Source organism: Pleurodeles waltl, chromosome 6 (assembly GCF_031143425.1).
Source record: "Pleurodeles waltl isolate 20211129_DDA chromosome 6, aPleWal1.hap1.20221129, whole genome shotgun sequence".
Taxonomy (NCBI): domain Eukaryota; kingdom Metazoa; phylum Chordata; class Amphibia; order Caudata; family Salamandridae; genus Pleurodeles; species Pleurodeles waltl.
Window position 1 is genome coordinate 331,006,738 of NC_090445.1, and position 27,982 is coordinate 331,034,719.

Sequence of the window (27,982 nt, forward strand, 5' to 3'; positions counted from 1 at the left end):
CTGCTTCATTGTTTGTAAATGTGGTGTGTGAAATGTCGCCTCAGTGCTTGTAGACAAGGCATCTAAAACCCTGCCTCACTGTATGGTGACCATGACACCCCGCGTCAGTGCCAGTATGCAGTGGGCTTTCCTGATTGCCATCTCCGTGTTTGCATGCGCTCCTCTCCTTGGAATCTCCGCCCTGATCAGAGTTTGTTTGTCCTAATGACTTTAAGAGCCAAGAGACTCGAGTCAACACGGAGGTGAAGGAAACTGACAGAGATTATGAAACTTAAGAGTAGCTCTTGGTCCCCTCTTAGGGGACACCCACTCCTAGTGCGGTAGGTCCGGTCTATGGCACCCATGCCCTGTGAGCAGTGTAGACATGAATATATACCCAAAGGGCGCACACGTGTTCACAGGGCAGCCAAAATTAGCGTGGCTTCCACGTACTGGAGGACCGTGCCTGGAAATGTTTACACCCGTGGGGAAAAATGGAGTGGGTTCCATCTGTGCCATATCTCGCCCACCGAGCTTCCCTCAACACCTCTTTGTCCTCTGCATGCCGGTGATCTGGTAACTAGGATGGCAGCGGGGAATATGCCTACTGATGACTCACATCTAACACATCAGCATGTGCTAGCTCGCTCATCCATCACTGGCTGTCCCGTTTATCTTCCAGGAGAGACCTGTCCATGGCCTACCCTCAAGGAGATCTTCCTGCCCCATACTTCAATGTGACAAGCACAGGGCCAGAGCAGAGGTGGGCTGCCGTAGTGACACCTCACCCTCAGCTCTCCCCCCTCTCCAATCTCCAGAACACCCCCACTTACTACCATCTCAGACACTTCCTACATGCAAACATCCAATCATGCAACCACGCCATCACTCAAACCACCCCAAGACTCCTAATGATTCATTCTCCCGCCCTCACAAGAAGACAATGTTCCTCCTTATTTCCTAGACCCACTAACATTGGGAGCATCAAAGCGCCTTAAGGGCAATAGAAGCACCACACAACTTTAAACTACAAATGAGAGCTAGTCGTCTTGTGTCCTTTATGCTGGTAGAGAAAAAGATCCCGTGCACTCCTAGGGTCAGACGGAGAATCTGGTTACATTATCGCTAAGTCCCTGGGCTCACAAGCACACACCTCCACGTTGCCCGCCTTCCTTTGCATACTCATACCATTTCACAAATCTGCAAGTTGGTTTACCTCAGTGGGCTCGGCCTCCTCACAGGTGCCCTGCAGAAGCTGGTCTCCATACTCCCCGATGCACCAGGACGCCACCTGCACCAGAGGTTGCTGAGTAGAAACAGTGTAAGACAGTGGTAAGTGAGTAACTCGTGGGGGTCAGTTCTCCATTTGCATGCTTACCAAAACTTCTCACCACTAGGAACTGCATACTCAGACCAAGGAAAGTGACACTGATCAAGTAAAGTGAGGGCCGAACAGGGTCAAAACCGGGCCATTGGACCCTGGTGTCTCGCTGGTGTAGCAAAGGTCCCTAAGGCAGTCTGGTTCCCACGCAATAGATCATTAATTAGGGTGAAGTGTGCCCCTCACACCCCTAGGGATCGTTTCCGCTGCAACAGCTATGCTCATGTGGTGACAGGGTCTGAGATACCACAATCGGGTACTGCGGAGTGCTGCCTTGTGGACTCACAGCACTAGACGCTCAGGGTGTCTGCAGTTGGGGTGATCAATTCGCGATTTCTGACAATATCCTGAGTGAAGTAGTCACTGTAGGGGACATATGATGGCTTATGTCAGAGGAGTATTGTATTTAGTTGTGAAGGCCGCTTCTAGGGAATATTCTCCATGTCTAGACACCACATGGAGTACCGTCTCCAGTTCAGAGGCCATATCTGGAGCCGGATATCGAGATATTGAGTCCATGTCTGCAGTATTGTCTGCAGCTACGGGGGCTGCGTGTGCCTGCCACTCTACATGTCTGGTGACCCCTCCCAGTCAATAATCCACCTTTTCTCCACCAGATCTAACTAACGTTCCCAGCTTGTGATGGGCGGCAGCACGTCCCTGAAACACGGAACAATGGTGCCATCTGCTGGGGAAACAGAGGAGGTTTCTGCGGAATCTTGAACTCAATTTTTTCAGCCACGTGAACTCACTCACCTGTGAAATATCGCTCTGGATGGCTGCGTAGAGTTTCAGCACCGTGTACCCATGGAGCTCGCTGGCACAGCTGATCAAGTGAATAAGGTTGGAGACTGCGTCGTCTCTCACATAACCACCGGCCTGAGAAGCAAAGAGTGAGAACACCTCAGCAGAGCCAGCTTGTACAGACCACACGCTGCCATCTACAACACAAGCATCACGGGAGGCCATCAACACTTCATCTCCGATAGGACACAATGGATCTCGCGCAATGGCACCTCTTCTCCACAATGCCAAGGATAGCCCTTCTCCTGGTTGGGCCTCGGTGTTGTATCATTCCCACTATGTAGTGCTTGAAATGGAAAAATAGAAGGGCAGATACTCTGTACTAGAGTCCCTGCTTGTTTCTGAGAAGTGCCGGTACTGTCCAATGAAAAGTATTACGTTTATCTTCATAAATGCAGGTCTCTCCCGCTCAAAATAAAAAAGTGCCGGTACTCAGTACCGGACAGAACCGGCCCATTTAAAGCACTGCTAGTACTATGCATTTTCTCGACTTCCCTTGTTCAGTTACCGTGGTTTTGATCCCACACATATCCCCAAATAACCCGCTCTAACTGCGTTACCAGGAAAAGCCCCCCCGCTGTCTGCATGGGGAGCTGAGGGAGTCTCCGCCTTTTCTCATAACGGGGACACGTCGCTCCCACGCCTGGGAATGAGGGACGTGCCTTATCGGTGACAATGTACATACTAGGGGTGCAGCATCTTTACAATACCTCAAGCAAAGTCAACCCATCCCCCTTTAACTGTGCAGCTTCAGGAGGCCTTCTCTTGCATTCGTGGGAGTGTAGTAAATATGCTTGGAGTATGTCCACAGCCCCCATTTGTAGGGTGCTTGGGATGCTCTGTTTTCTCACGGACCCTCTCGCATGCTTCCGTGGAACCCCGCTGTCTATGAGACCCTCCTACGAGCTTCAGGCATACTGCCGTCTCGAGGCAGGCTCCTTCCTTTTTTTGGATTTGGGAGGGGGGGGGGAGAGGGTTGTTTCGGCTGTTCCCCGCCACCTACCTAAGAGAAAGCCTACTAAGCAATGCCTGTTCGCGGCAGGCTGGCTGCCCACAACTGAACACGGCCCTAACACCTGATTAGAACTGGTTCCCAGTCTAGCTTCCTCTAGAACTAAGTGCATTCCCGCATCCTTCAACCAATACTTAGAAGCGCTCCACCTCTAACCACGGCTTGCAAGACCAATGTCAATGGATCCTGGCGGTCGAGCTACCAGTTGCCGCCACCATCACCACCCCCAGGCCCAGGGCTGGAAGTAAGACCTGGACAATTCCTGCTCTGAAAAGGGCTCCAGTGGGATTCTGACGTGCCCTGTGCCTGGCCTTCCACTGAAGGTACGAGGTTGGTGGCCATGAATACATGAACTTTAGACAATTGGTCACCTCTGCAGAAGCCTAGCCGCTCTTGACCCTAAACCCTGTGTGGGAGCACTCCATGCCCACAGGCACACCAGTCAAATTATTTACTAAGTGTAATCAGAGGTTTCTGAGACACCAGTTTCATAACAGGTATGTTGACAATTCAATAGTAAGCGTATATAAATACGATTACAATATAATACAATACAATACACCGAAATGTTGAATGGCGGTCAGAAACGGATAACAGCAAACAGTTGTCAGTCTCATCAGACAACTGTACACCAAAATATGCTGCAGGACGCTGGCAAACCAATGAAAAATGTTTGAGTGCAAGACGCCCTACTCAAAAACGTTGTTTCTTCATCGGTTAGTGTACTAGAATTAAGCTTCTGGCAGAAGCCCCATTCACAGCAGCCAAGTAAGCCGAGCGTGAATTCCTACCAGACATTAATATTCTGTTGTCTGGCTGCTGACACTTGGAGACACGTTCCATTCCACCATTGCCTTAGTACACGCAGTAACACTTCCTGAAGATGAAGGTGCTCCTGGCTTTGACCCTGAAGAGTATCATTGCTCCATGCTGCCTATAGGCAGTATCAGCATCATCATCAGGGCTTTAAGTGCGGCGGGCACTGCGAGGTCGCAGACCGGACAATAATTAAAGGCTGATTTTGAGGCGGGTCGCTACCAGGCCCTATACTCATGTCTCTAACTTTACTGAAGTACACACTGATCAATTTCTCAATAATGGCAGAAAACCCCTTAAGGCAATCCATGTTGCTGATGCAGTCAGTCCCTGTTTACCTTTCACATGTTTTACTTCCTCTTATGTTCCCTAAAACTATGTCCTTATAAGAGATGCTGTTTCTGTAGTTTTTTTAATGAAACCTGTCACTTTTGTATTGTGCATAAGAGTCACCTCTAGGTAGCTAGGTGATTTTAGATTGTGGGGATGTGTTTATATGGGCCTATGACTGAGAGCTCTACAGCGCACGCTAAAGGCAGTGCAATTTTCTTACAGTGCCTGTCAGTGGTCATAAAGATGCTCAGACAACATGTTCATCCAATCCTTGGCCCCCTCTGCAGAGGGGACACAGGGAAGGTCATATTTTTGCAAGTTGCAATTGCCATTTTATATGAGAGTGTGTGAAGGAATACATAGCTGTTGGAATACTGACAACTCCTAAGAAAAAAAGAACATTGGCAAGGCAACAGCTCTGGGTTTATTGTGATAATGCTTTCAGCATTAGCACATTAGAGGAAGCTACTCATCTTGGAGCCAAAAGAAGCGGACAGAGAAGGCTATAGTGGTAAAGTAGTCCTTTATGAAATTCGATGCAGGTTCTGGCGAACAGCATTAGGTGAGCGATGAATACTCTACTGGAAGGGTGTCGCTTAGTCAGTGAGATTATTCGAGGGTGTGAATCTCAAACTTACCAACTAAAAAGCAGTGGGCTGCAGGGTAGCGTATAAAGATTGTTTTTGTGCACGAAAGTACCCCTTCCTACACTACAAGTGCCCGCTGCCCCAGCCGCATCAAGGCTGCTGTCCACTCTCCTGCCTCGCTGATGGCTTTTTATTTTATTTTATTTTTTTACTGTATTTAGCACTTTTTGGCATCAGCTGCTGCCCGCATGCCACAGTGGCTTCAAGCCATTTTCTGACCCCCTACCTCCTGACCTCTGCCCCCGACCAGGACCTACTTGATGGTGGCTGCAGTACAACACCTTTGAGTAGGTTCCTGCTGCCCCAGCTGCATCAGGCACACTCTCCTTCCGTCCACTTTCCTGCCTGCTGAATCCAAGTGCTCTTGCAGTCGCTGGTATCTTGTTTCTTTTTATTTCTTTTACATTTTACTCTATTTGCCACTTTTTGGCATCGGGTGCTTCCTACATGTCACAGCAGCATCCACTGTTTCCTGACCCCGCCTCCTGACCTCCGCCCCCATGGCAGCTGCAGCATGGCCACGACGCTGGCACGCCAAAGGCACGCTCGTCTTCATACGTGCATACCTGGGCTGAACCCAATGCATTAAAAAAAAATATATTTTACTTTTTGCTGTATTTAGCACTTTTTGGCATTGGTGGGTGCCCACACCCATCAGCGGCTTCCCAATGTTTCCTGACCCGCCTCCTGACCTCTGCCCCCACCAGGACCTACTTAATGGTGGCCCGCGACCCCATTGAGTAGGTGCCTGGTGCTCCAGCTGCATTAGGGCTGCTTTCCTGCTGCCAGCCCTCCCAAGTGCTCCTGCGCTGACTGGTACCTTGTTTGTTTCTTTTTATTTCTTTTACATTTTACTGTATTTGCCACTTTTTGGCATTGGCTGCTGCTGACACGCCACAGTGGCGTCCCACTGTCCCCTGACCCTGCCTCCTGACTGCTGCTCCCATCCCCCATGGCAGCTGCAGCAGGGCCACACCACTGGCGTGCCAAAGGCACACTAGTATGCACGTCTGTACATGGGCTGAACCCACTGCTAGAAACCCAGGTCCTCATCACCACCCACAGGTACTCCTCTACAGAACTCTATTGTCTGAACCTTGGTTGTAGAGTTGACCACTGCTTCCTTGCCACACCCAACACCACGGTAGGACGTTTCTCAGGCTCACTGCCACTTCTCATCTCATCCCACTCCAGGCACCCACAAGCACCTAACTTCACTCCTATCACACACACTCAAGCAACATCCACCACCAACCACTGGCATGCATACTAAACACCTACTCCCTCCACAAATATGCCCCAGAGGTGTGGGACACACACCCACCCACCCACCCAATTGTCCACCCCAGACATCGCCAATAATATCCCAGCAGGCTACAAGATCCTGCACCAAGACAGAATTTTAAAACCTGGAAAAGCCATCACGATAATCCACAAAGACAACATAAAGTGTACCAACAGCACAGACACCACCTTCATTGAGCACCTCCACTTCAATATCCAAATGGACAGCAATTCAACCACCAAGGGAATCCTCACCTACCAACCACCAGGCCCAATACGAAATTTCAGCAACCTCATCACACCTGTGTCCCTCAGCTCCAAAAACTTTCTCCTCCTCAATTTCCATCTGGATGACTCCACTGACCCAAACACTACCACCCTTCGGTACAGTCTCCTCAACGTCAGCCTCATGCAGCTCGTGAATGGCCCCATGTACACAGCAGGCTACACTTTGGACTCAATCTTCTCCACTTGCAACACATCCAAAAACAACCACACCCTCCCACTCACCTGGACAGACCACTTTATCATCCATTTCAACATCATCACCCCTACAAGCATGTCAACAGCAACACCCTCTCCTGGAACTGTAACTGGCAAAACATCACCCAACAAGCATGGATAAACATCCTCAACCTACACCATCCCACTCACCCCGACGACGCTGACAGAAATGCCCAGTGCCTCAACAACTGGATCACCACCTGTGCCAACAGACTCAGGGCCCAACAACCAGCCAAGGATGCATTTATTTGCGAACTGTCACACCCCAAATACTCCCCTACAGCTACACCGCTGTCTACTGGGCTGAGCTAAAACACTGACAAATTCTCCAGTCAGTGGCTGAAATACACTTTTCAAAAAAGTCAATGGTTAAAAGGGAGAGCATATGTCCACTCTGTGTATACGGTCATATTGTCATCAACAGGTCAACTTGAAGAACGCACTGTCAAAATCCAGACCTAAAATGCTGCAGGAGGGAGGAAGAGGAGAGGGTTTGAAAGAGAGCAAAAGACTGAGTGAGTGTGAGTGCATATAAGAGACGGCATAGTGAAGAGGAGATGACACAAAAAAGTGCATGCAGAAAGGACAAAGTGGTAAGACTGATTGTGCGACGATGATGACATGAGATATGTTAGCCTGTCAGAATGAGACACTGTAGGCGAAAGTGGTGTGGATGGAAAAGCTGGAGTGACTGAGACACTCTACGAATTAAACATTACTGAAGTCTGTGCAGGAGCTAAATGTCTTTAGTCTCAATTTAAATTCTAATTGTTCACAAGAAAATTACTATTGTTACCTATTGATCTGAAACTGCTAACAAGGTCTATCTTGTTTTAAGTGAATGTCTATCATTGTGTGATATGTCTGAATATAATAACAGAAATGGAGTGATGAGTGAAGCACAGGATTTGAATTCACATGTTTTAAGCCACTTCCTCAATTACACAGGCCACATCTTTGGGTAAGGATATCTAATTATGCATCTTTGGTCACACCCCTTTTAGAGATCCTGCCCATCCTTTTTCAACCATCTTAAAAGCACTTAGTTGCAGTGTAGAAAACCACAGCATGACCAGACTGTTTCGAGACACAGCTTAGCAGCAGCATGTGCTGGGCACCGCTGACGTTCACTGCTGTGATCCATTTTCATGTTATCCATCATTCGGTGTATTAAATGTACGCTTCTTTTAGAAATGAGAAATACTACTGACTGGACTCTGACGCTTACAGAGTGTCACAACATGTGCTAAATTGTACCTGAAATATGAATAAATGTTCCCCAACAGCTACCACTGGATAGGCACCAAACCAGTGCCGGATAAACTCCTGTGGAGGACCCTAGGCAGTCAAACTTTCGGGGCCCCCTCGCAAATTATCTCCTAACATGTTTTTAATTTTACCAACCAACAATTTGAATAAACCGCTTTTATTACACAAAGCTAAACATTAAACGTATGTAGTTTGCACAGATTTTTTTTTTTTTTACATACCGATAGCTGACAAAAGATGAGCTTTTAAGAGACAAACTTATGTGAATCTGATATCTATGGTTTATGTACTTTAACTTGTTAATGGGTACATTATATTAATACAGTATTTACTCTATAGAATCTAATGTAAAATTTTCATTTCTTTGAGTTGATTCATTTTTTCTATCTGTTGGAAACAATTTAAGAAAGCGTGATTCTAATTTTCTTTCAAGATCAAATCAATATTATTTTGATCTGTTGTTGCAGGCCCCTAAAAGGAGTGGGGCCCATAAGTTGGTGTATACTTTGCCTATTTGCTAATTCGGCACTGCACCAAACTAATGTGACACAAGCTGTTCTTTACAAACAGCATCCAGTTGCATCTTTGCAGTTATCGAGTGCTTACAAACCTTGTGTACAACCTTACTGTTTGGGGGGGAGAGGGGGGGCAGGAAGGGAAATACCCAAGCACACCGGCTGCATTTTAGAGACACAACACTCAATTCATTCAAATGAAAGACTTCAACTAGTCAGCCACAGGTACAAAAGCAGGTGGGATAGGGCCCTTGAATAGTAGCTCACGTCACAAAGATAGACAGTTTCTCTGCAACTACAAACTGACAGTCAACCCACACCACAAAATAACATTCACTGCATACATCCAGGGCAGTGTGAGATGAGGTGGGAGTCTAGACCTAACTTACCGTGGTCAGCACCTGCATGATGGTGTCTATGTGCCAGCGCTTGGAGGGTGCGAACCTGAGGCAGGAGACGTCAGTGAGGAGAGAAAAAGAGAGAGATGGAGTTACTGGAGTTCAAACACTTGTCCAAAACTAGCTTACCATTATTACATGACCAGCATCGTCCACAGTCACCCTCCAGAGAGACCCTTAAATGTGCTCTGTTTGACTTGGGAAAACTCAAGTTTGAGAAACCACCCATCAAGTGAGAAGATACAGAAAGAATCTTCATCAGTGTTTGTTTTTGGTAGATTTGTTAGGATTCCTTAAAGCCTGCTTACACAGTTTTAATTTAGTTGGGATGCATTTTAGTACGGACTTCCGAGCTCTCCCTGGACATAGTTGTGAAGAGTCCGTATAACTAGCACAGGAGTCTATGTGTAATGGCTGTTTGTGTATGCAGGGCCGGCTTTAGGACTGGTGGCGCCCTGTGTGGTAGTTTATTTTGGCACCCCTTACCCCATTGACCTCCTCCTTGGTTTCACTTGCTACCACCCGGCAAATGTGCCCCTCATAGCTCCCCTTTCAGACAGATTCATGTGTTTCAAAGCTCTTGTAAAGGCTGGCCATAATTACAAAGTGTCGCAAAGCATGCATTGCACCACTTTGTAACTGTTTGCGCTACATTATTCCTGTGTCAGGCATAATGTATGTAAAGAGGCATCCTATCATTAGTGGGGCCAAAAAAACGATGCAAAGAAATCTGTCAGATTTATTTGCGTTTATTTTTTTCTGGCACTTCAAACACATGCTGGGGGTAGGCATTAAAAGGAGGCTTCTTTTGGTTACAATGGGCCTCTGGGTGCTTTGCAACATTATCGACAATATTTTTGACGCTAATCCTGCAAAGCACCGAACTAGCGTAAAAAATTCTGATGCTAGTCCCCTAACTACTGCCATGGTGCGCTGTATTTTTAATATGATGCACACATGGTGGCATTAGGGGGCAGCTAAGGGCTGAAAGAAAACTGCCCCATAGTTCTGTTTTTTGCAGTACGCATATTAACCCTCTATTGAACTTTATGTTGAGTCAAAACTGCCACTAATCACAAGAGTTATCTTGACATTGTAATAGTTTCCTAAAGGCGGAACGCACAAGGAACGTTTCAGCAGGTGCTTTTAAATCGCAAGTTTCGGAAGTTATTGCTAAGCACAGCACCCCCATGAGGTCAGTGCCCGGTGCGGCCGCACCGCCCAAAAGCCGGCCCTGTGTCTATGCGTACTCCGGTTGTCCCCTTTTGGCCTGGGGCAGAGGTGTGTGTAACGTGCCACGGACGACATGTTACACACATCTCTGGCTGTTTATTCCACCCTCGTGCCAGTCATAACTTCAGCCTCCCTTTCTGTGATTCCTCTTCTTTTTGTGTCTGAACTACCCAGGTGAGCTTTTTTGTTTCACTGTTGGTGGGTTCATCACTTTTTCTGCTCCGAACACAGCATTTCATACATATCCATGTTTAAACAACAGGTTTGCTTCTGGTGACACCTAGCGGTCACTTCTAAAAATGCAGCTGAAATGTGAATGCTACATTCAACTTCAATCTTGGCAGGCATGGAAGACTTCTGTAAACACGCAGTGTCTATGCAAATTGACTCGGACTCTTATATGAAGGTAAGCGAGACCGACTGGCATTGCCTTTGTTTGTTTATGACTTGTTTCCTACTCTCCAGGTTCAAAGGAGTGCAGCATTGCTTGGCTAACACTACAAAATAACCAGTTCATAAAGGAGTTCCTTCTCCATGGTCCCAGAGTATAGGATATGTGCCCGCTCAGACTGTCGATTCCCAGTCGAACACTCCCTCCCACACACACACACACACACACACACACACACACACACACACACAGCTGCAAAACCTTTAAAAGGAAACGATAACAAACTGTTTGTTATTGTTTCCTTGTAAAGGGGCGGGGACACTGGGCTGCGTGCTCTCAAGGGGAGTGCTGGGGACATGCCCCCTCAGAGCTCATGTGTGGGTGGCCGGCCATCTCGGGCTGGCTGTAGAGTCTCTCCGTCTGGAGAGAGCCTGCACAGGCTCCCAATCTGTCTGGGAGCGCCCTCCCAGCCGGCAGGGAAGAGGAGCGCTGGGCGGTATCACGCCAAAAAGTAAGTGTTTTTTTTTTTTTTTTTAACTTAATTTTATTACATTTTAGGAGCGGACAACACCCCCCCCCCCCCCCGACCCGTTCCATTCGTGGCCAGACTGCTCCTTCGTCATCTGCAGCCCCACTAGAGGAACGTTCTGCACGTTTACTTACAACCTCCCCAGTTGACACACCCCAGGCTAACCAGTATCTACAGCATTATCTATAGCACTCCAGTGGTAGCGCCCCTATACTACTGCTTGTAGCCTAATAATGGCAGGGCTCTACATAATAGCTAACAGCTCCCTACACAGTTACATACCGCCCCCCGGCTACTAGAGCTCCTGCAACCTTATCACGCACCCCCAGCCCACGGATAGCGTGCCCACACCACTGCCTGCAGGCCACTGACCAGCCCCACTCTTACGCTGTTCTGTGATGGTGAAGGAACCACTGCTCCTTCGCCACCTCTTGGCAAGTCTCAGGGAGGGATTTTCTGAATGAAACGCGTGATTTGATACCCAAAGCGCAAATCGAATGAGGTGTAAATTGACTGGTACCTCTCTGCCGCCAGGAACATTCCAGATGTGCAGTCGGCCTTCAGCTCGGGTCGGCAAGTCTCCAGGAAATGTTGCAGCTCCTTCATCATCCCACGCACGTTCGAGCTGTTCACCAGTGCAAAGCTCAGCTCAAGGGCTTTCCTGAGTGGAGACAGAGGGCAGGAAACGGGGTATTAATGTGGGGGCGTTATGAGGCTTACGTAACGGGGATACTAGAGATCAGGGGGCGACGTCTCGTGGCATCAATCTAAGTGTTACACATGGCAGGGCTTGATCAACTGGGAACCCTGTCAAAAAGATGGCTTGATGGCACAGAGCATTAACGCAACAAGTCGCAGATAACCGGACTCTGTAGGATGGGGACACTGAACATGAGAAAGCACAATCTCACAAGCAGGGCCGCTGAAAATATGCGATTGTGCGGCCGCGGCGTTTTTCGCATAATTACGGGTTTGCCGCATTGACCACATGATCCATCGCCTGCTACATAATCTATAGATTTTAAACAAAAACATCTGTCTATAGCTCAAACGGTTGAAAAGTTACTAAAACGCAGCGATGTGCTGCTGCGCGACGGAAGGCCATTTGGCGAGGTTGAGTTGTCTCTTTTCTGCTGCTTATTGCTGTATTTAGGTGTTAAATTAGTACCAACAACCTGCAGCCTATGCCCAGACATTAACAGGAGTAAAAATGTCAGAACAATGAAAGAATTCTATAACAAAAAAATGCGCATTACGCCGCATAATTTGGCTCCACTTGCCGCATCATTTTGCCCTTCCCTGCTGCATAATTCCAGTGGCCCTGCTCTTAGGGCAAGGACACCAGTGTAGTGCGTCACAGAGCGCAGGGCCCAGTCTTAGAGGCACAACCGTTAACAGTTCATGAAGGAAAAGGGCATTAAAGTAAAGACTCACAGGGGTCCTGTGACCCTATGTTAGTGGCACATTGGAGGTCAGAGGGCATAAAGGAAACAGATATCTATCTAGTAGTGCAAGAAGACACCATTTGCACGAGTACAGTGGTTATCAGAATGCACGAGGGCATACAGCAGTAATCCCAGCAGTCACACAACGCAACTACGTATGTAAAATAGTAGTCGTGGCAGGACACCTTCTTCATGACCTTGGGCAAATAGTCCCATTCACTGGTTCATCCTTTCACTATCCCAAACATCCGCACTTCATCTCTAACCCACTCACTCGCCGCCTCAGACTCCACCACACATCATTCTGGATTCATCCAATCACGTAAAATGATTATTTCTCCCATTGCTCACTCCTCCCCTCCCCTCTGCCTCCTCCCCGATTTGATCACACACCTGTTCACGGAGGCATCCCAGTCTTTAAGGCAATCCACAACGGTGCTGCGATGCCTCTGGACGGCCGTGTGATCGGTTTGCACCAGCCGCAGGAGCGAGGTGAGCGCCACATATCTACAAAGAAAGCCGGTGTGAGAAAGGCAAGGGAATCCCACCGCCACCCTACTATTACCACAAACCTTAGCAGTTTCTAAGCCCCATCCAATGTCACAAGTAACTACTGTCTGTACGGGCACATGTCCCACCCTCCACGTCCTTCCTCTCCCACCTCGACTCTACAGACAATGGAGTTTAAAATACAAGGTTAAATACAGAGAGGGGTCACAGACAATACTCTCCCGAAGAAGGCCATATACTATTTAAAAGCAGAAACATACAGAGACCAATTTCGGTAGAACAATGACAAGCAGAGGTTAAATGCCAGAAACGGATGCTGGATTTTCGCATGCCATGAAAGTGAACACCTTCTCCTCAAATGTGGAAGAAATGTAATGAAGATATGTATGTATGTATGTTGCATGACGTTAGTGAAGGCTCTGCTGGAATTTTCAATAAAAAGTTTAAGAACATTCTCAAAAACAATACAATTCTAGAATATTCCTTATAATTAATTTCCCACCCTACATAAATACTGACCTGGTCTAGTACAACATTCGGTGAGTTCATCTGCCTCAATACTTAACCGCCTCGTGAATAACTCATTATTTTCTGAATACAGAACACTGCCATCTCCTCCCTTGCTTCAAGAACATAAACCGCTACAAAAAAATACCTTCTAAATCAGCCTTTATATTCAGCCAACAAATACAATGTTTGGTATTGTTCCTCGTTTGTGGAGATAAAGCTGGAAGCACCAAGTGTATTTATAGCCAAATGCATACAAAGGATCTAGCTCCGCAGATCAGGAAGAATTGATTGTATGTATGGATGTTTGTACATGTTATTCCAGCCAATAGACAGTGCTGTACCGGCTCAAAGAGCAGTCAGTGAGCGATAGAAGAGGTAGGTGATTTGTGTAATGTTAATGTACTGTCATATAATGTTCTTTAAAGAGGTGCATCTTCAACTCTCTACCTAAGTGAAGCACTGTTGGCGTGGGCCGGCTTGATACAGGGATGTTATTGCGGATCCTGGCATAGATAGAAAAGGACAGCAGCCTTGTTTTTCTTTTTTTCTGCTTCTTAAGCTACAGTCTGATGGTGTGCCAAGAACCACCAGAGATGGTGAGCCTATCTGAGTCCAGAATGGGTGCTGTTCGTGATGTCATCGTGGACCTATCATCCAATTCCTTTTTAGCGAAATGGAAGATTTGTCACACAAACACTGCTGATCAAAACATAAGGACATCAAGCAGGTCAAAAGGATGAAGTGTCTTCCTCAGGGCCACCGGAGAGTAACCACTCTATTGACCCTAAAGAGAAGACATCAAATAAATCCACCCATCTAACCATTAACTGCATAGCCAGTTTGCTTCTTCCCTCCCATAAGTACTTTTCAACAGCAAGAACCATTTCATCATGTCGACACAGGTGTAGTGAGTAAAATATATTTTTTTTATCTTGAGGCCGCAAATGCAAAGAGTAGGTGTATTTTACACAGTTTTTGTACCAGCATATTCCATATCACACACAACTCTACTCTCACTTCCTCTAACATAACACACGGAGGAAGATTCAGAATGTTCTACAAATACCCCTTCCAAAAATTGCCAAATACACAAAGGGGGCCCAATGGAAGCAGCTCTGACCCATAAATAGACTGAGTAATTGCCATTGTTTTAAAAGCTCTGAGCAAAGGCTGGCCAAAAGACCACCAAATTCAGCATCATTGGGGAGGTGGGTATCAGCTATTGAAAGAAGGAGGGACTTAACTACCACCTGATGCACTTTCATTTCAAATTATAGGAAAACACTTTCCATAAATATTTGTTTTGGGATACTTGTTCCAAATTTGTTCCACTTAATTGTCATGAAAACTTGAGTTGCCGCAAGGAAAAAAATGAGCATTTTTATGCAATAATATTAACTAATTAATTACACAATATTGCTCAGTTGTAAGTGATCCATATTAGTATTGTCTACTGGGATCTTCAATCTCAGAAACCAAAAGGATCGACAGGAACTCACCAGCCTGGTCAATGCCTCAATTACCACTGCAACATTTCTTGACACCTGGAAAGATGCCAAAGTCATACCACTACTCAAAACACTCTGCAGATCCTAGCAAATGTAACTACTGGACAATCTCCTTGCTCCCTTTCCCAGTCAAGGTACTAGAAAAGATAATTAACAAACAACACAAGACACATCTGGTGCAGAACCAGCTACTCTATGCCTCCCAATCTGGCTTTTGATCGCAGCCACCAATGACATTCAAACCCTCCTCAATGGAGGAGAAACACCAGCTCTGATCCCCCCCCCGACTTCTTGGCAGCATTCAGCACTGTATCACACTAGACGCGGATTGCAAAACGGCTCCAGATCAACATCCAAGGAGATGCGCTCAGATGGTTCATCTCCTCCCTCACCAGAAGAACACAGAGGATCCATCTACCATCGTTCACCTCCGAACCCAAGAACATTGACTGCAGTGTCTCCCAGGGCTCATCCCTCAGCCCCACGCTCTTCAACGCATACATTACCCCACCAGAAATCATCAGATCGCATAGTTTCAACATAATCTCCTATGTAGGAGACACCAAAACCATTCTCTCACTCGCCAACAACCACCAGGACAATTTGCACAGATGCATGACAAAAAAAAAAAAATATATATATTGCTGACTGGATGAAGAACAACTGCCTGCAGCTGAACACAGACAAGACAGGGGTACTGATCTTCAGCAACAACAGCAGCTCATGGAACAACTCCTGATGGCTATCAGACATCCTGCACCTAAACCCTCCAACCATGCCAGAAACCTTAGAATCTTCATTGACAGCAAGCTCACCATGAAACCACAGATCAACACTGTTCTCTGCCTGCTTCCTCTCTCGGCACGCTACTTAAAATATTCAAGCGGCTGCCACTGCACACAAGATGCACTGTGACACATGGCCTCATCACTAGCCGACTGGAATATGGTATTGCTCACTACATGGGAATCACTGCACACCTCCTCAAAAGACTTTGAACCATATAGAATTCTACAGCCATACTCATCAATGGTCCCCCTTGACAACATCACATCACACCCCACCTCAGACAACTTCACTGGCTCCAGGAACAGGAGAGATGCCCATTCAAGCTGCTGACCCACGCAAAAAGCTCTACACAACTAAGGACCTGCCTACCTTAACCACCGCCTAAATTTCCACCAACCGACGAGAAGACTACACTCCACCTCTCTACCACTGTGCCATACTCCCCGCCTCTACAGAAGCATAAGAGGAGAGCACTCCTTCCACCACATTGCAGCACAGACCTGGCAAAGCCTCCCCAGGCAACTCCAAACCATCACCTCACTGCCGGAGTTCCAAAAAGCCCTCAAGACCTGGCTATTTGAATGAGCCTCCAGGACTTACAAGTGCCTAGATACCCTGTTGAGTGATTAGTCGCGCTATATAAATCCTGATTGACTGACTGGTGAACTTGTACTTCACGAGAACAAATAAGAATTTAATTGAAAGTACTATGTAGATATGGAAGGACTTTGGAACAGGCAGTGCTGGTTTGTTCATCTAGCTGTTAGTCATAGCATATAAGGAATCCATTGAAGGCACTGCACGATGTATAAGAATTAGTTGAAAGCACTGCTCATAAATGGTAGTGCCTTATTGGAGGTACTACTGAGAATTGCATCGAGCTGTTCACCAAAACCACAATGATTTTGCTGAAGTCACATGGAATCGATACGAAGGTTCCATATCTGGGCTATAAAAGGAATTACGCCAATGCACTGCGGGAACGTGCATGAAATTAAGTGGTTATACTGTTGTGGTGTGCAGGCAGTCCTTGGCAACAGCCAAGACATAGAACTATTTCAAAGGAAGCTCAGCAGAGATGTGCTATAAACTTAGTATAGTCCTGGCTAGAATGTGGAAGGAACATTGTGGAGTGGATGATGCACTGTTGGGCTGTAGAGGCAGCTCTTACAAATCATGGCCAGAATACATAAAATGAATTGCAGGTGTTATGTTGATGAGAAAGCAATTCAAAAAAAGTTTTACTGGGCAGTCCAAGGAATTAGGTGTAGCATTAATTTCACTGACAGTGCAGTTTGGTGTGTGGGCAGACCGAGGGTACTGACACATTAGAGAATTAATTCAGTGGATGCACCCCTGGGATTTGCGGGGAAGGGGATCAGAGAAGGCATCTTAAGACTGTGCAAGGAATTTAGTGGAGGCACCATAGAGATATATACACAATTCCGATAAGGAAAAGCTGGAATACACAAAGTCTGCTGCCCAGCTCCCCAAGGATGCTGGGGCAAATACCAGTTGCTGTTTCCTTAAACGATACTCACGAGCAACACAGGATGTATTTCTCTCATAACATCTTTACCTGATATTCTTATCATTATTCACAAGAAAGCGTCCCAGTATGTTCACCGCCAACACCTGAGAAGACAGAAACCAGGGTAAATGGATGAAATAAGAGGTAAAATGAAGAGTAATGAAGGCATTACAGGGATGGACTTGGTGTTATAGGAAGAAACTACATTGAGAAGGTGATGCCGTAAACATGCTTTTGGCACATTGTGAGCCTCATGGGTGAAGTTCGATCTTTTCTCCATGCTATTCAGTATATTTACAACCCGCAAATCAAGAAACACTCGCTTACTGACAATTGATGAGGCAAAGACAGAATTCATAACACGTATAAATATAATTGAGTAAACATACGGGAGTATATGCTAGTGTTCCTAACACTTGGGTCTGTTTGTGATCCAAGTTTCTTACCCGCAGCCCACTGACAGATTTAATGTCCATAATGGTGAGAACTGTCTCGTACAAGATAGCGTTCCCAGCATTCCGATTTGTATCTGTGTTCGTGGCAACCTGAGGAAAAAAAATAAAAATAAAATCATGCACATCAGCGGCCACTCTGGTTTCCCCCATATCCTACAGAGGCATTTACAGCCCAGGCCAGGGGGTCTTGCTATAAGAGCAGTTCTGTGTCTCGGGCTCCCCTATTAGTTCACAGGCTGGGACACAACAACATTCGCAAGCCCAACACGTGGAGTCAGTGAAAGAAGAGCCACTGGGTGTTACTCATACTAAGAAACAAGAGAACCGTCGGGGACCTTGGGTAGTCATAGTATATCAGAACAGCGGTCCCTAGACCCACAATATCAGCAGTCTTAAAAACTTTATGAGAAAGGAAAATCAAACTTAAACAGCCCAGTGGGTTAAGTTAAAAAAAAAAAAAAGTGCTCAATATTCTCTTTTAGGTGATACACACCTGTCAATATTGGCAAAATATGCAACCAAAACAAGAATAGCGTGGTCCGTTACAGCGAAGCACTGCAAATAGGGTCTGTAACAGTCGACGTTTCGATCCTTTAAGTGGATATCAGAATCATCATCAGAACTCAAAGGTGTTTTCAGAGCCTGGAAGTTAGATGATAAAAAAGCTTCAAGGCACTCTGAGTAGAACTACTGTAGATACGTGTAAAAAAAAAAATCCGGACTAGGAGAAGTCAGGATCATGAAGTGCTATCTGAGGGCAGAGGGCACTCAAGTGAAAACAATGAGAAGCACCTATAAAGTGCGGTGGGGACCATGGTGTGCTCCAAATGGAAGCTCAGAACTGTCAGCGGACAGCGGGTGCTTGCGAGGCAAGGCTAGGGAGCTCCCAGCTTGGAAGAGCGCCCTGCATGGCAGCGTAATGGGTAGCAAGGAACCTTGTGACAGCATCATGTAGCCAAGTGTCCTGCAGGGAAGACTTCACCGGCAGTGTTACTTCACCACCACTCCTAGCCTTGCAGAGAAGATGTCACTGAGAGTAGCCCTTGGCTCTTCTTCTATAGAAGTCTACTTCTGTGGTGGTCTGTAGCAGAGCCATCAAGCTGCAGGTGCACTGTAAAATGGGATTGTAGGTTGAGATCTTCCTCGACAGGAGCTTGATCACTTCCGCAGTATCCTAGACAACATATGTCACACTGTACAACTGTGGGTGTAACTGCAGGAGCAGTGATCCTCACTCATTTGCAGTCTACTCTTCCAGTGTCAGGTCCCACAAATTACTTCAGGTATTGCCTGGAAACCTGCCAAAAATCAGGGTCGCGTCATTTTAAAATGAAAAAAAAAAAATGAAAAAAAAAAAAAATCATCAGCGCACTGCAGCGCTAGTGGTGATTTTATAAGTTGCACCAAAATGATTTTGGAAGTGACAATTTAAATGTACGCACAACTTGTTTCTGGTTGCAAACAGCTTCGATCTCAAAGAACACAGCCACGGGGTCACACTTTTACCCACATAAGAAAATATATACATGGTCTGATGGAGCAAACAGTGATGTGGCCAATCAGAAAGTAATATAAGTGTGGAAATATGCTAGTAAGGAACAAAAACAACATGCTCAAAGCGTTGAACTGAATGAAAAGATGTTCACATGATGGGATATGTGCATTTAATGAATTACAATGAAAAGCATTTGAAATAACCACAACACATGAAAAAAGAATCAATTAGCTACTTGGAAATATTTGTTTTAGACAATACATTACAACCAACATTTTTATTAAACTAATAGAAGGGAAAACGAGTTCACCCATCAGGCTAGAAAAACATATACTGGAATATTGGAATGTAAAAGAAATTGCACAAAAGCTGGGAAATCGAAAAACTCGCCTGTGGAAGGCATGAAGAATTCCCATTCTGTAAATGTACTTTACGAGTGTTTAAATGGATATTCAGTAAAGTAAAGAGGAGAAAATATTGTATCCAGGCATTGACAAAAATGTAAAAAAGTTTTAAAATGCATTAACACATATATAGATCACCCCTGCGCCATTATCTAATAAGCATTGGGAGATTCGATCTGCAGATGAAGCGCTTAAAAAATGCTAAGTAATCATGTTAATGTAATATTTAGAAGAACATCTAACTTAAAACAGAAACAGACCAGTCAGGGCCATCTATTTCCTTTTCATATCTGATCATTGGGCAAATTACCACTTTTTCTCAAAAGTGCAAAATGTAGTTCTTGTTAAATACGAGTTACAGAAACACACAAGTAAAAGAAAAGCGGAGACCAAAGTTGTGTAAAAAAAAAAAAAATAGAAAAACATTACTTGTGATACCAAATATAAACTGGTCATGAGGACTTCAGAATGTAACAGTTTATACGTGGGGAGTACTATTCATCCTGTGAAGACAAAAACCCAGGAACATGTTCATGGCATTAGAGCCAGAAATAAGAAATATGTGACCCTGGAAGACCTCTCAGAATTACATGATGCCGATATATCAAGTTTACAATTTTTGGGAGACTGTGCAATTTAGAATAGGAAGTGTGAGTAACCACATACTGAGACTATTAAAACTAAGGTGGTCATTCTGACCCTGGCAGTCGGAAGACCGCCAGGGCAACGGTGGCAGTCTCACCACCACAGTCCGAGTGTGACGGTTTGGCCTGTACCCAACCGCCACTTTCCAGTGATTACCGGCAGGGCGGGCGGGCCGGAGATAAGCATCTCTGACCTGGAAGTCCACCCAATACAGCCAGCAGTATTACGAGTCCTCTTTCTGCAAGAGATTTCATGGAGCTAACACTGCCACAAAACCCCTGGTGGGGACGGCTACTGGCGACAGGAATTTGCATTCCTGTCGCTGGTAGATGACTCCGTTTCCCCCCCCCCCCCCAGTATACCCAAGAGCTCCCCACCCCCCTTTCAACATTCCCACCCCACCTCCCCAAACCACCCAGTATCCCCCTCACCCCCAGTAGTGACCCTCCCACCCCCGATCCCTGTACTTACCCCCACCCCCGTATACACGCATGCATGCACCCACAGACACGCGTACTCTCGCTTCAGGTTTTGACTCATTGGAAGGTGGATTGAAATAACTGATATTAGCAGATAAGTTGCTTAACGGAATTATTCTGGGATTCGCTTGTAAGGAATACTTATGATATAGGACGCATCTACATATATGTTTAGCCCTGATGAAGTCATTGGGAAACTCCCGGACGAAACACGTGTCGGCTATCATTTTGGATGCGGCTGCTAAAATTTAAATAATAAGCTATATCATCCTTTGAAGAATATGATTGAACCTTGATTTGAGAAAATCTGGACTGGCTATCAATTTGGATGCAGCTGCTAAAGTTTAAATAATAAGCTATATCATCTTTTGAAGAATATGATTGAACTTTGATTAGAGAAATCTGGACTTGGACTTTGGATCATAGTAAACTTGGAACAACAGATCAATTAATTCTACTATTTGGATTTGGACAGTGATACTGTAATTGGGGATTATGTTGGAAATAATCCTATTAATTTTCAGAAATATATGACAAAACATTGCCTATGTATACTGACTCATGAGTACTATTATTTTTCATGTTATAATGAGTGCCTCTTGTATTTTATGTTCACAGACACGCACACCCTGACACTCACAACACCCTTACACTCACACACCCCAAATCCATACACGCACAACACCCCTACTCACACACGCACTCACTACATTCACCCCCTTGACACGCATACACACTCCATCCACCAACCCCTCCTTTCCTTAACATACATACACACACAACTCCCCATCGCTGTCTACATGCATGCACATGCACCCCGACCCAGTATTCACATTCACCCACACATTGCCATCACCACATTTACACACAGACACACATGCATGCACAAACAGTCCCCCTCCCTTCCTATTCAAGACACGCATACACACACTCGCACATCCATTCACACAGCCCTCCCCTTGTGGAGGGCACTTACCTCGTCCGACGAGGTGCTCCTCCCTGAGGGGACGGGACTCAGCGCTACCACCGCCGGCAGTACCCTGTCATCAGGACACCGGCAGGCCGTATTACAGGGAGAGTCCCTTTGGCGGGGCAGGGCCGGCAGTGGAACCACCTCTCTGCCTCCACCCGCCAGCACGACTACTGCAGGATTTCCATCCAAATTGTGGCAGAAATCCTTCAGTACTCATAATATGACGGTCGGAAGACCGCCAGCACTGGCAGTCTTCTGGTGCCCGCGGTCTTAGGAAAAGACCGACGAAGTCAGAATGACCACTTAAATGTATTTTGTAACTCTGTTGCGTCCTGGTGGTCTAAGTGTACATACATGAATGTCAGTTCTTATGAGCTGCATTTTATAGCTGCCTCCAGATGAAAGCTGATGTGTAAAGTATTTTAACCAGGCATTGTAAGCAGAATACAGAGTTATAAACGTTATATTGCTTTATCTGAGAGTGGGCATGTGAATGTAGTTTTTGTGAAGCATGTTTTCCGGTTTCATTTAGTATGCCTTTGGGTTCAATGTTTTACGCTCCTTTCCTCAGTTGTATTAAATAAGAATTAATCTGTGGAGGTGAAACCACTTGGGTAGCAGTCTGTCCGTGGCTGCTCTAGTGTTGCTCTGTTGTCTGTTCAATATAAAAACTGCATTTAAGCACTGTGTTTTGTTTCAGGCCTGTTTTGGCAATGTTCCAGATTGTAAGAGCAATATTAAGCTCTATTTCAGTAGGACCGGTGTCACGACAGCAACATTGCATCCCCAGGCACTCTCTACTCTCCAGCACTGCATTTCTTCAGCAGCACTACCAATTCACTAACTTATGCAAACTAGCTCCAGTCCACCTGTAATAACTGGCTGTAAGGAAATGCCTCCTTGGCATGGTTGCCCCCTGACTTTTTGCCTTTGCTGATGCTATGTTTACAATTGAAAGTGTGCTGAGGCCTGCTAACCAGGCCCCAGCACCAGTGTTCTTTCCCTAACCTGTACTTTTGTATCCACAATTGGCAGACCCTGGCATCCAGATAAGTCCCTTGTAACTGGTACTTCTAGTACCAAGGGCCCTGATGCCAAGGAAGGTCTCTAAGGGCTGCAGCATGTCTTATGCCACCCTGGAGACCTCTCACTCAGCACAGACACACTGCTTGCCAGCTTGTGTGTGCTAGTGAGGACAAAACGAGTAAGTCGACATGGCACTCCCCTCAGGGTGCCATGCCAGCCTCTCACTGCCTATGCAGTATAGGTAAGACACCCCTCTAGCAGGCCTTACAGCCCTAAGGCAGGGTGCACTATACCATAGGTGAGGGTACCAGTGCATGAGCACTGTACCCCTACAGTGTCTAAGCAAAACCTTAGACATTGTAAGTGCAGGGTAGCCATAAGAGTATATGGTCTGGGAGTCTGTTTTACACGAACTCCACAGCACCATAATGGCTACACTGAAAACTGGGAAGTTTGGTATCAAACTTCTCAGCACAATAAATGCACACTGATGCCAGTGTACATTTTATTGCAAAATACACCCCAGAGGGCACCTTAGAGGTGCCCCCTGAAACTTAACCGACTATCTGTGTAGGCTGACTAGTTCCAGCAGCCTGCCACACTAGAGACATGTTGCTGGCCCCATGGGGAGAGTGCCTTTGTCACTCTGAGGCCAGTAACAAAGCCTGCACTGGGTGGAGATGCTAACACCTCCCCCAGGCAGGAGCTGTAACACCTGGCGGTGAGCCTCAAAGGCTCACCCCTTTGTCACAGCACCGCAGGACACTCCAGCTAGTGGAGTTGCCCGCCCCCTCCGGCCCCGGCCCCCACTTTTGGCAGCAAGGCCGGAGAAAATAATGAGAATAACAAGGAGGAGTCACTGGCCAGTCAGGACAGCCCCTAAGGTGTCCTGAGCTGAGGTGACTAACTTTTAGAAATCCTCCATCTTGCAGATGGAGGATTCCCCCAATAGGGTTAGGATTGTGACCCCCTCCCCTTGGGAGGAGGCACAAAGAGGGTGTACCCACCCTCAGGGCTAGTAGCCATTGGCTACTAACCCCCCAGACCTAAACACGCCCTTAAATTTAGTATTTAAGGGCTACCCTGAACCCTAGAAAATTAGATTCCTGCAACAACAAGAAGAAGGACTGCCCAGCTGAAAACCCCTGCAGAGGAAGACCAGAAGACAACAACTGCCTTGGCTCCAGAAACTCACCGGCCTGTCTCCTGCCTTCCAAAGAACTCTGCTCCAGCGACGCCTTCCAAAGGGACCAGCGACCTCTGAATCCTCTGAGGACTGCCCTGCTTCGACGACGACAAGAAACTCCCGAGGACAGCGGACCTGCTCCAAAAAGACTGCAACTTTGTTTCAAGAAGCAGCTTTAAAGAACCCTGCAACTCCCCGCAAGAAGCGTGAGACTTGCAACACTGCACCCGGCGACCCCGACTCGGCTGGTGGAGAACCAACACCTCAGGGAGGACCCCCGGACTACTCTACGACTGTGAGTACCAAAACCTGTCCCCCCTGAGCCCCCACAGCGCCGCCTGCAGAGGGAATCCCGAGGCTTCCCCTGACCGCGACTCTCTGAAACCTAAGTCCCGACGCCTGGAAAAGACCCTGCACCCGCAGCCCCCAGGACCTGAAGGACCGGACTTTCACTGCAGAAGTGACCCCCAGGAGTCCCTCTCCCTTGCCCAAGTGGAGGTTTCCCCGAGGAAGCCCCCCCCTTGCCTGCCTGCAGCGCTGAAGAGATCCCTTGATCTCTCATTGACTTACATTGCGAACCCGACGCTTGTTCTAACACTGCACCCGGCCGCCCCCGCGCCGCTGAGGGTGAAATTTCTGTGTGGGCTTGTGTCCCCCCCGGTGCCCTACAAAACCCCCCTGGTCTGCCCTCCGAAGACGCGGGTACTTACCTGCAAGCAGACCGGAACCGGGGCACCCCCTTCTCTCCATTCTAGCCTATGCGTTTTGGGCACCACTTTGAACTCTGCACCTGACCGGCCCTGAGCTGCTGGTGTGGTAACTTTGGGGTTGCTCTGAACCCCCAACGGTGGGCTACCTTGGACCAAGAACTGAACCCTGTAAGTGTCTTACTTACCTGGTAAAACTAACAAAAACTTACCTCCCCCAGGAACTGTGAAAATTGCACTAAGTGTTCACTTTTAAAGTAGCTATTTGTGAATAACTTGAAAAGTATACATGCAATTGAAATGATTCAAAGTTCCTAATGTACTTACCTGCAATACCTTTCAAACAAGATATTACATGTTAAATTTGAACCTGTGGTTCTTAAAATAAACTAAGAAAAGATATTTTTCTATAACAAAACCTATTGGCTGGATTTGTCTCTGAGTGTGTGTACCTCATTTATTGTCTATGTGTATGTACAACAAATGCTTAACACTACTCCTTGGATAAGCCTACTGCTCGACCACACTACCACAAAATAGAGCATTAGTATTATCTCTTTTTACCACTATTTTACCTCTAAGGGGAACCCTTGGACTCTGTGCATACTATTCCTTACTTTGAAATAGCACATACAGAGCCAACTTCCTACACTGGCTTTATGCCATCTACGTCAGCCAGTCCTGGATGTTTATATAACATTTATATTCAGAGTACCATAGGTATATAGAGAAGGTAAAACTACACATTCCAACATACATAAGAATTCAGAATCATTAAAGATGGTACCAGGACAAGGGCCCACCTGGTAGTTTTGTGCAACACTTGGAGTCCAACATATTAATTCAGCAATACTAGTAGCCGCAGGCAAAGTCTTGGCTCCTAATTCTCCCACTCTATGTGCAACTGCTGTTTGCTGTAGTAACACTGACAGTGTCTGGTTACTAAGGGTCACTGCAAGATAACACTTAGTCACTGTAACAAAGGCACTTGGCTCCACAATGGAACAGAACACCCACTCTGCTTGCCTCACTTTTTACCTGCGCCAGGGTGTCGTTCATAGCATCACTGCAGGCCTCATCGTTCTGACCCAAAACTCTTAGAAGGTGCAAGATCTGAACCTGGGTGAAAAGGGAGAACAAGAAGACAATGAGCGTGAATCGCTGAGGAGGGCAAGATGAAACAAGCATAAAGAGAAGGAGTAGAAAATGCACAGACTGAGTCAGAGGCTTCAAATGGAAGAGTTGAGTAGAAGCAGAGAAAATAAGGGAGGGGAAAAAAATAAGAAAAATTATAACTGGGGGAAATATATCTTACAGTAAAACTACGACTCTGTGTTTCATTGACCAATGTTAAAATACTAATTTTCTTCCAGCTACTTTGCAAGCACACCTCATATGAAAAGTAAAGTGCCCCTTCCATGACTGTCAGACTCTGGCCTTGAGTAACAGTGGCTGGAAATTGGTGCAATATTTTATCGCCTATGAACAAATCTGACTGTGCGGAGTCGGAATTTGTGTGAGATGAATAACACCCAATTGTGAGTTTTTCCTCCAAAATTAAGGAATAACATGCATGTCACAGTACAGGGAGTGCAGAATTATTAGGCAAGTTGTATTTTTGAGGATTAATTTTATTATTGAACAACAACCATGTTCTCAATGAACCCAAAAAACTCATTAATATCAAAACTGAATATTTTTGGAAGTAGTTTTTAGTTTGTTTTTAGTTTTAGCTATGTTAGGGGGATATCTGTGTGTGCAGGTGACTATCACTGTGCATAATTATTAGGCAACTTAACAAAGAAAAATATATACCCATTTCAATTATTTATCATTACCAGTGAAACCAATATAACATCTCAACATTCACAAATATACATTTCTGACATTCAAAAACAAAACAAAAACAAATCAGTGACCAATATAGCCACCTTTCTTTGCAAGGACACTCAAAAGCCTGCCATCCATGGATTCTGTCAGTGTTTTGATCTGTTCACCATCAACATTGCGTGCAGCAGCAACCACAGCCTCCCAGACACTGTTCAGAGAGGTGTACTGTTTTCCCTCCTTGTAAATCTCACATTTGATGATGGACCACAGGTTCTCAATGGGGTTCAGATCAGGTGAACAAGGAGGCCATGTCATTAGATTTCCTTCTTTTATACCCTTTCTTGCCAGCCACGCTGTGGAGTACTTGGACGCGTGTGATGGAGCATCATCCTGCATGAAAATCATGTTTTTCTTGAAGGATGCAGACTTCTTCCTGTACCACTGCTTGGAGAAGGTGTCTTCCAGGAACTGGCAGTAGGACTGGAAGTTGAGCTTGACTCCATCCTCAACCCGAAAAGGCCCCACAAGCTCATCTTTGATGATACCAGCCCAAACCAGTACTCCACCTCCACCTTGCTGGCGTCTGAGTCGGACTGGAGCTCTCTGCCCTTTACCAATCCAGCCACGGGCCCATCCATCTGGCCCATCAAGACTCACTCTCATTTCATCAGTCCATAAAACCTTAGAAAAATCAGTCTTGAGATATTTCTTGGCCCAGTCTTGACGTTTCAGCTTGTGTGTCTTGTTCAGTGGTGGTCGTCTTTCAGCCTTTCTTACCTTGGCCATGTCTCTGAGTATTGCACACCTTGTGCTTTTGGGCACTCCAGTGATGTTGCAGCTCTGAAATATGGCCAAACTGGTGGCAAGTGGCATCGTGGCAGCTGCACGCTTGACTTTTCTCAGTTCATGGGCAGTTATTTTGCGCCTTGGTTTTTCCACACGCTTCTTGCGACCCTGTTGACTATTTTGAATGAAACGCTTGATTGTTCGATGATCACGCTTCAGAAGCTTTGCAATTTTAAGAGTGCTGCATCCCTCTGCAAGATCTCTCACTATTTTTGACTTTTCTGAGCCTGTCAAGTCCTTCTTTTGACCCATTTTGCCAAAGGAAAGGAAGTTGCCTAATAATTATGCACACCTGATATAGGGTGTTGATGTCATTAGACCACACCCCTTCTCATTACAGAGATGCACATCACCTAATATGCTTAATTGGTAGTAGGCTTTCGAGCCTATACAGCTTGGAGTAAGACAACATGCATAAAGAGGATGATGTGGTCAAAATACTCATTTGCCTAATAATTCTGCACTCCCTGTATTTACAGGCTTTCCCCAAATAAATATTGGTAGGTTCAACTTGTCATAATTTATCCAGGGGAAGCCATTTTTAATAA

General features: G+C 46.1%; 1 protein-coding gene across 2 annotated transcripts in view; it reads right to left on the reverse strand.

The window, feature by feature from the left end:
• Positions 1–27,982, reverse strand: part of AP1G2 (adaptor related protein complex 1 subunit gamma 2) — a 90,650-nt gene that overhangs the window by 23,285 nt on the left and 39,383 nt on the right. For both annotated transcript variants that reach the window (XM_069238191.1, XM_069238192.1), the window contains exons 8-15: positions 25,797–25,877; positions 17,835–17,933; positions 17,437–17,492; positions 12,934–13,047; positions 11,616–11,756; positions 8,934–8,988; positions 2,117–2,239; positions 1,196–1,285 (exon numbers count right to left, since the gene is read on the reverse strand). In XM_069238191.1, coding sequence (XP_069094292.1) covers positions 1,196–1,285; positions 2,117–2,239; positions 8,934–8,988; positions 11,616–11,756; positions 12,934–13,047; positions 17,437–17,492; positions 17,835–17,933; positions 25,797–25,877 — 759 coding nt within the window. The remainder of the gene's footprint in view (positions 1–1,195; positions 1,286–2,116; positions 2,240–8,933; positions 8,989–11,615; positions 11,757–12,933; positions 13,048–17,436; positions 17,493–17,834; positions 17,934–25,796; positions 25,878–27,982) is intronic.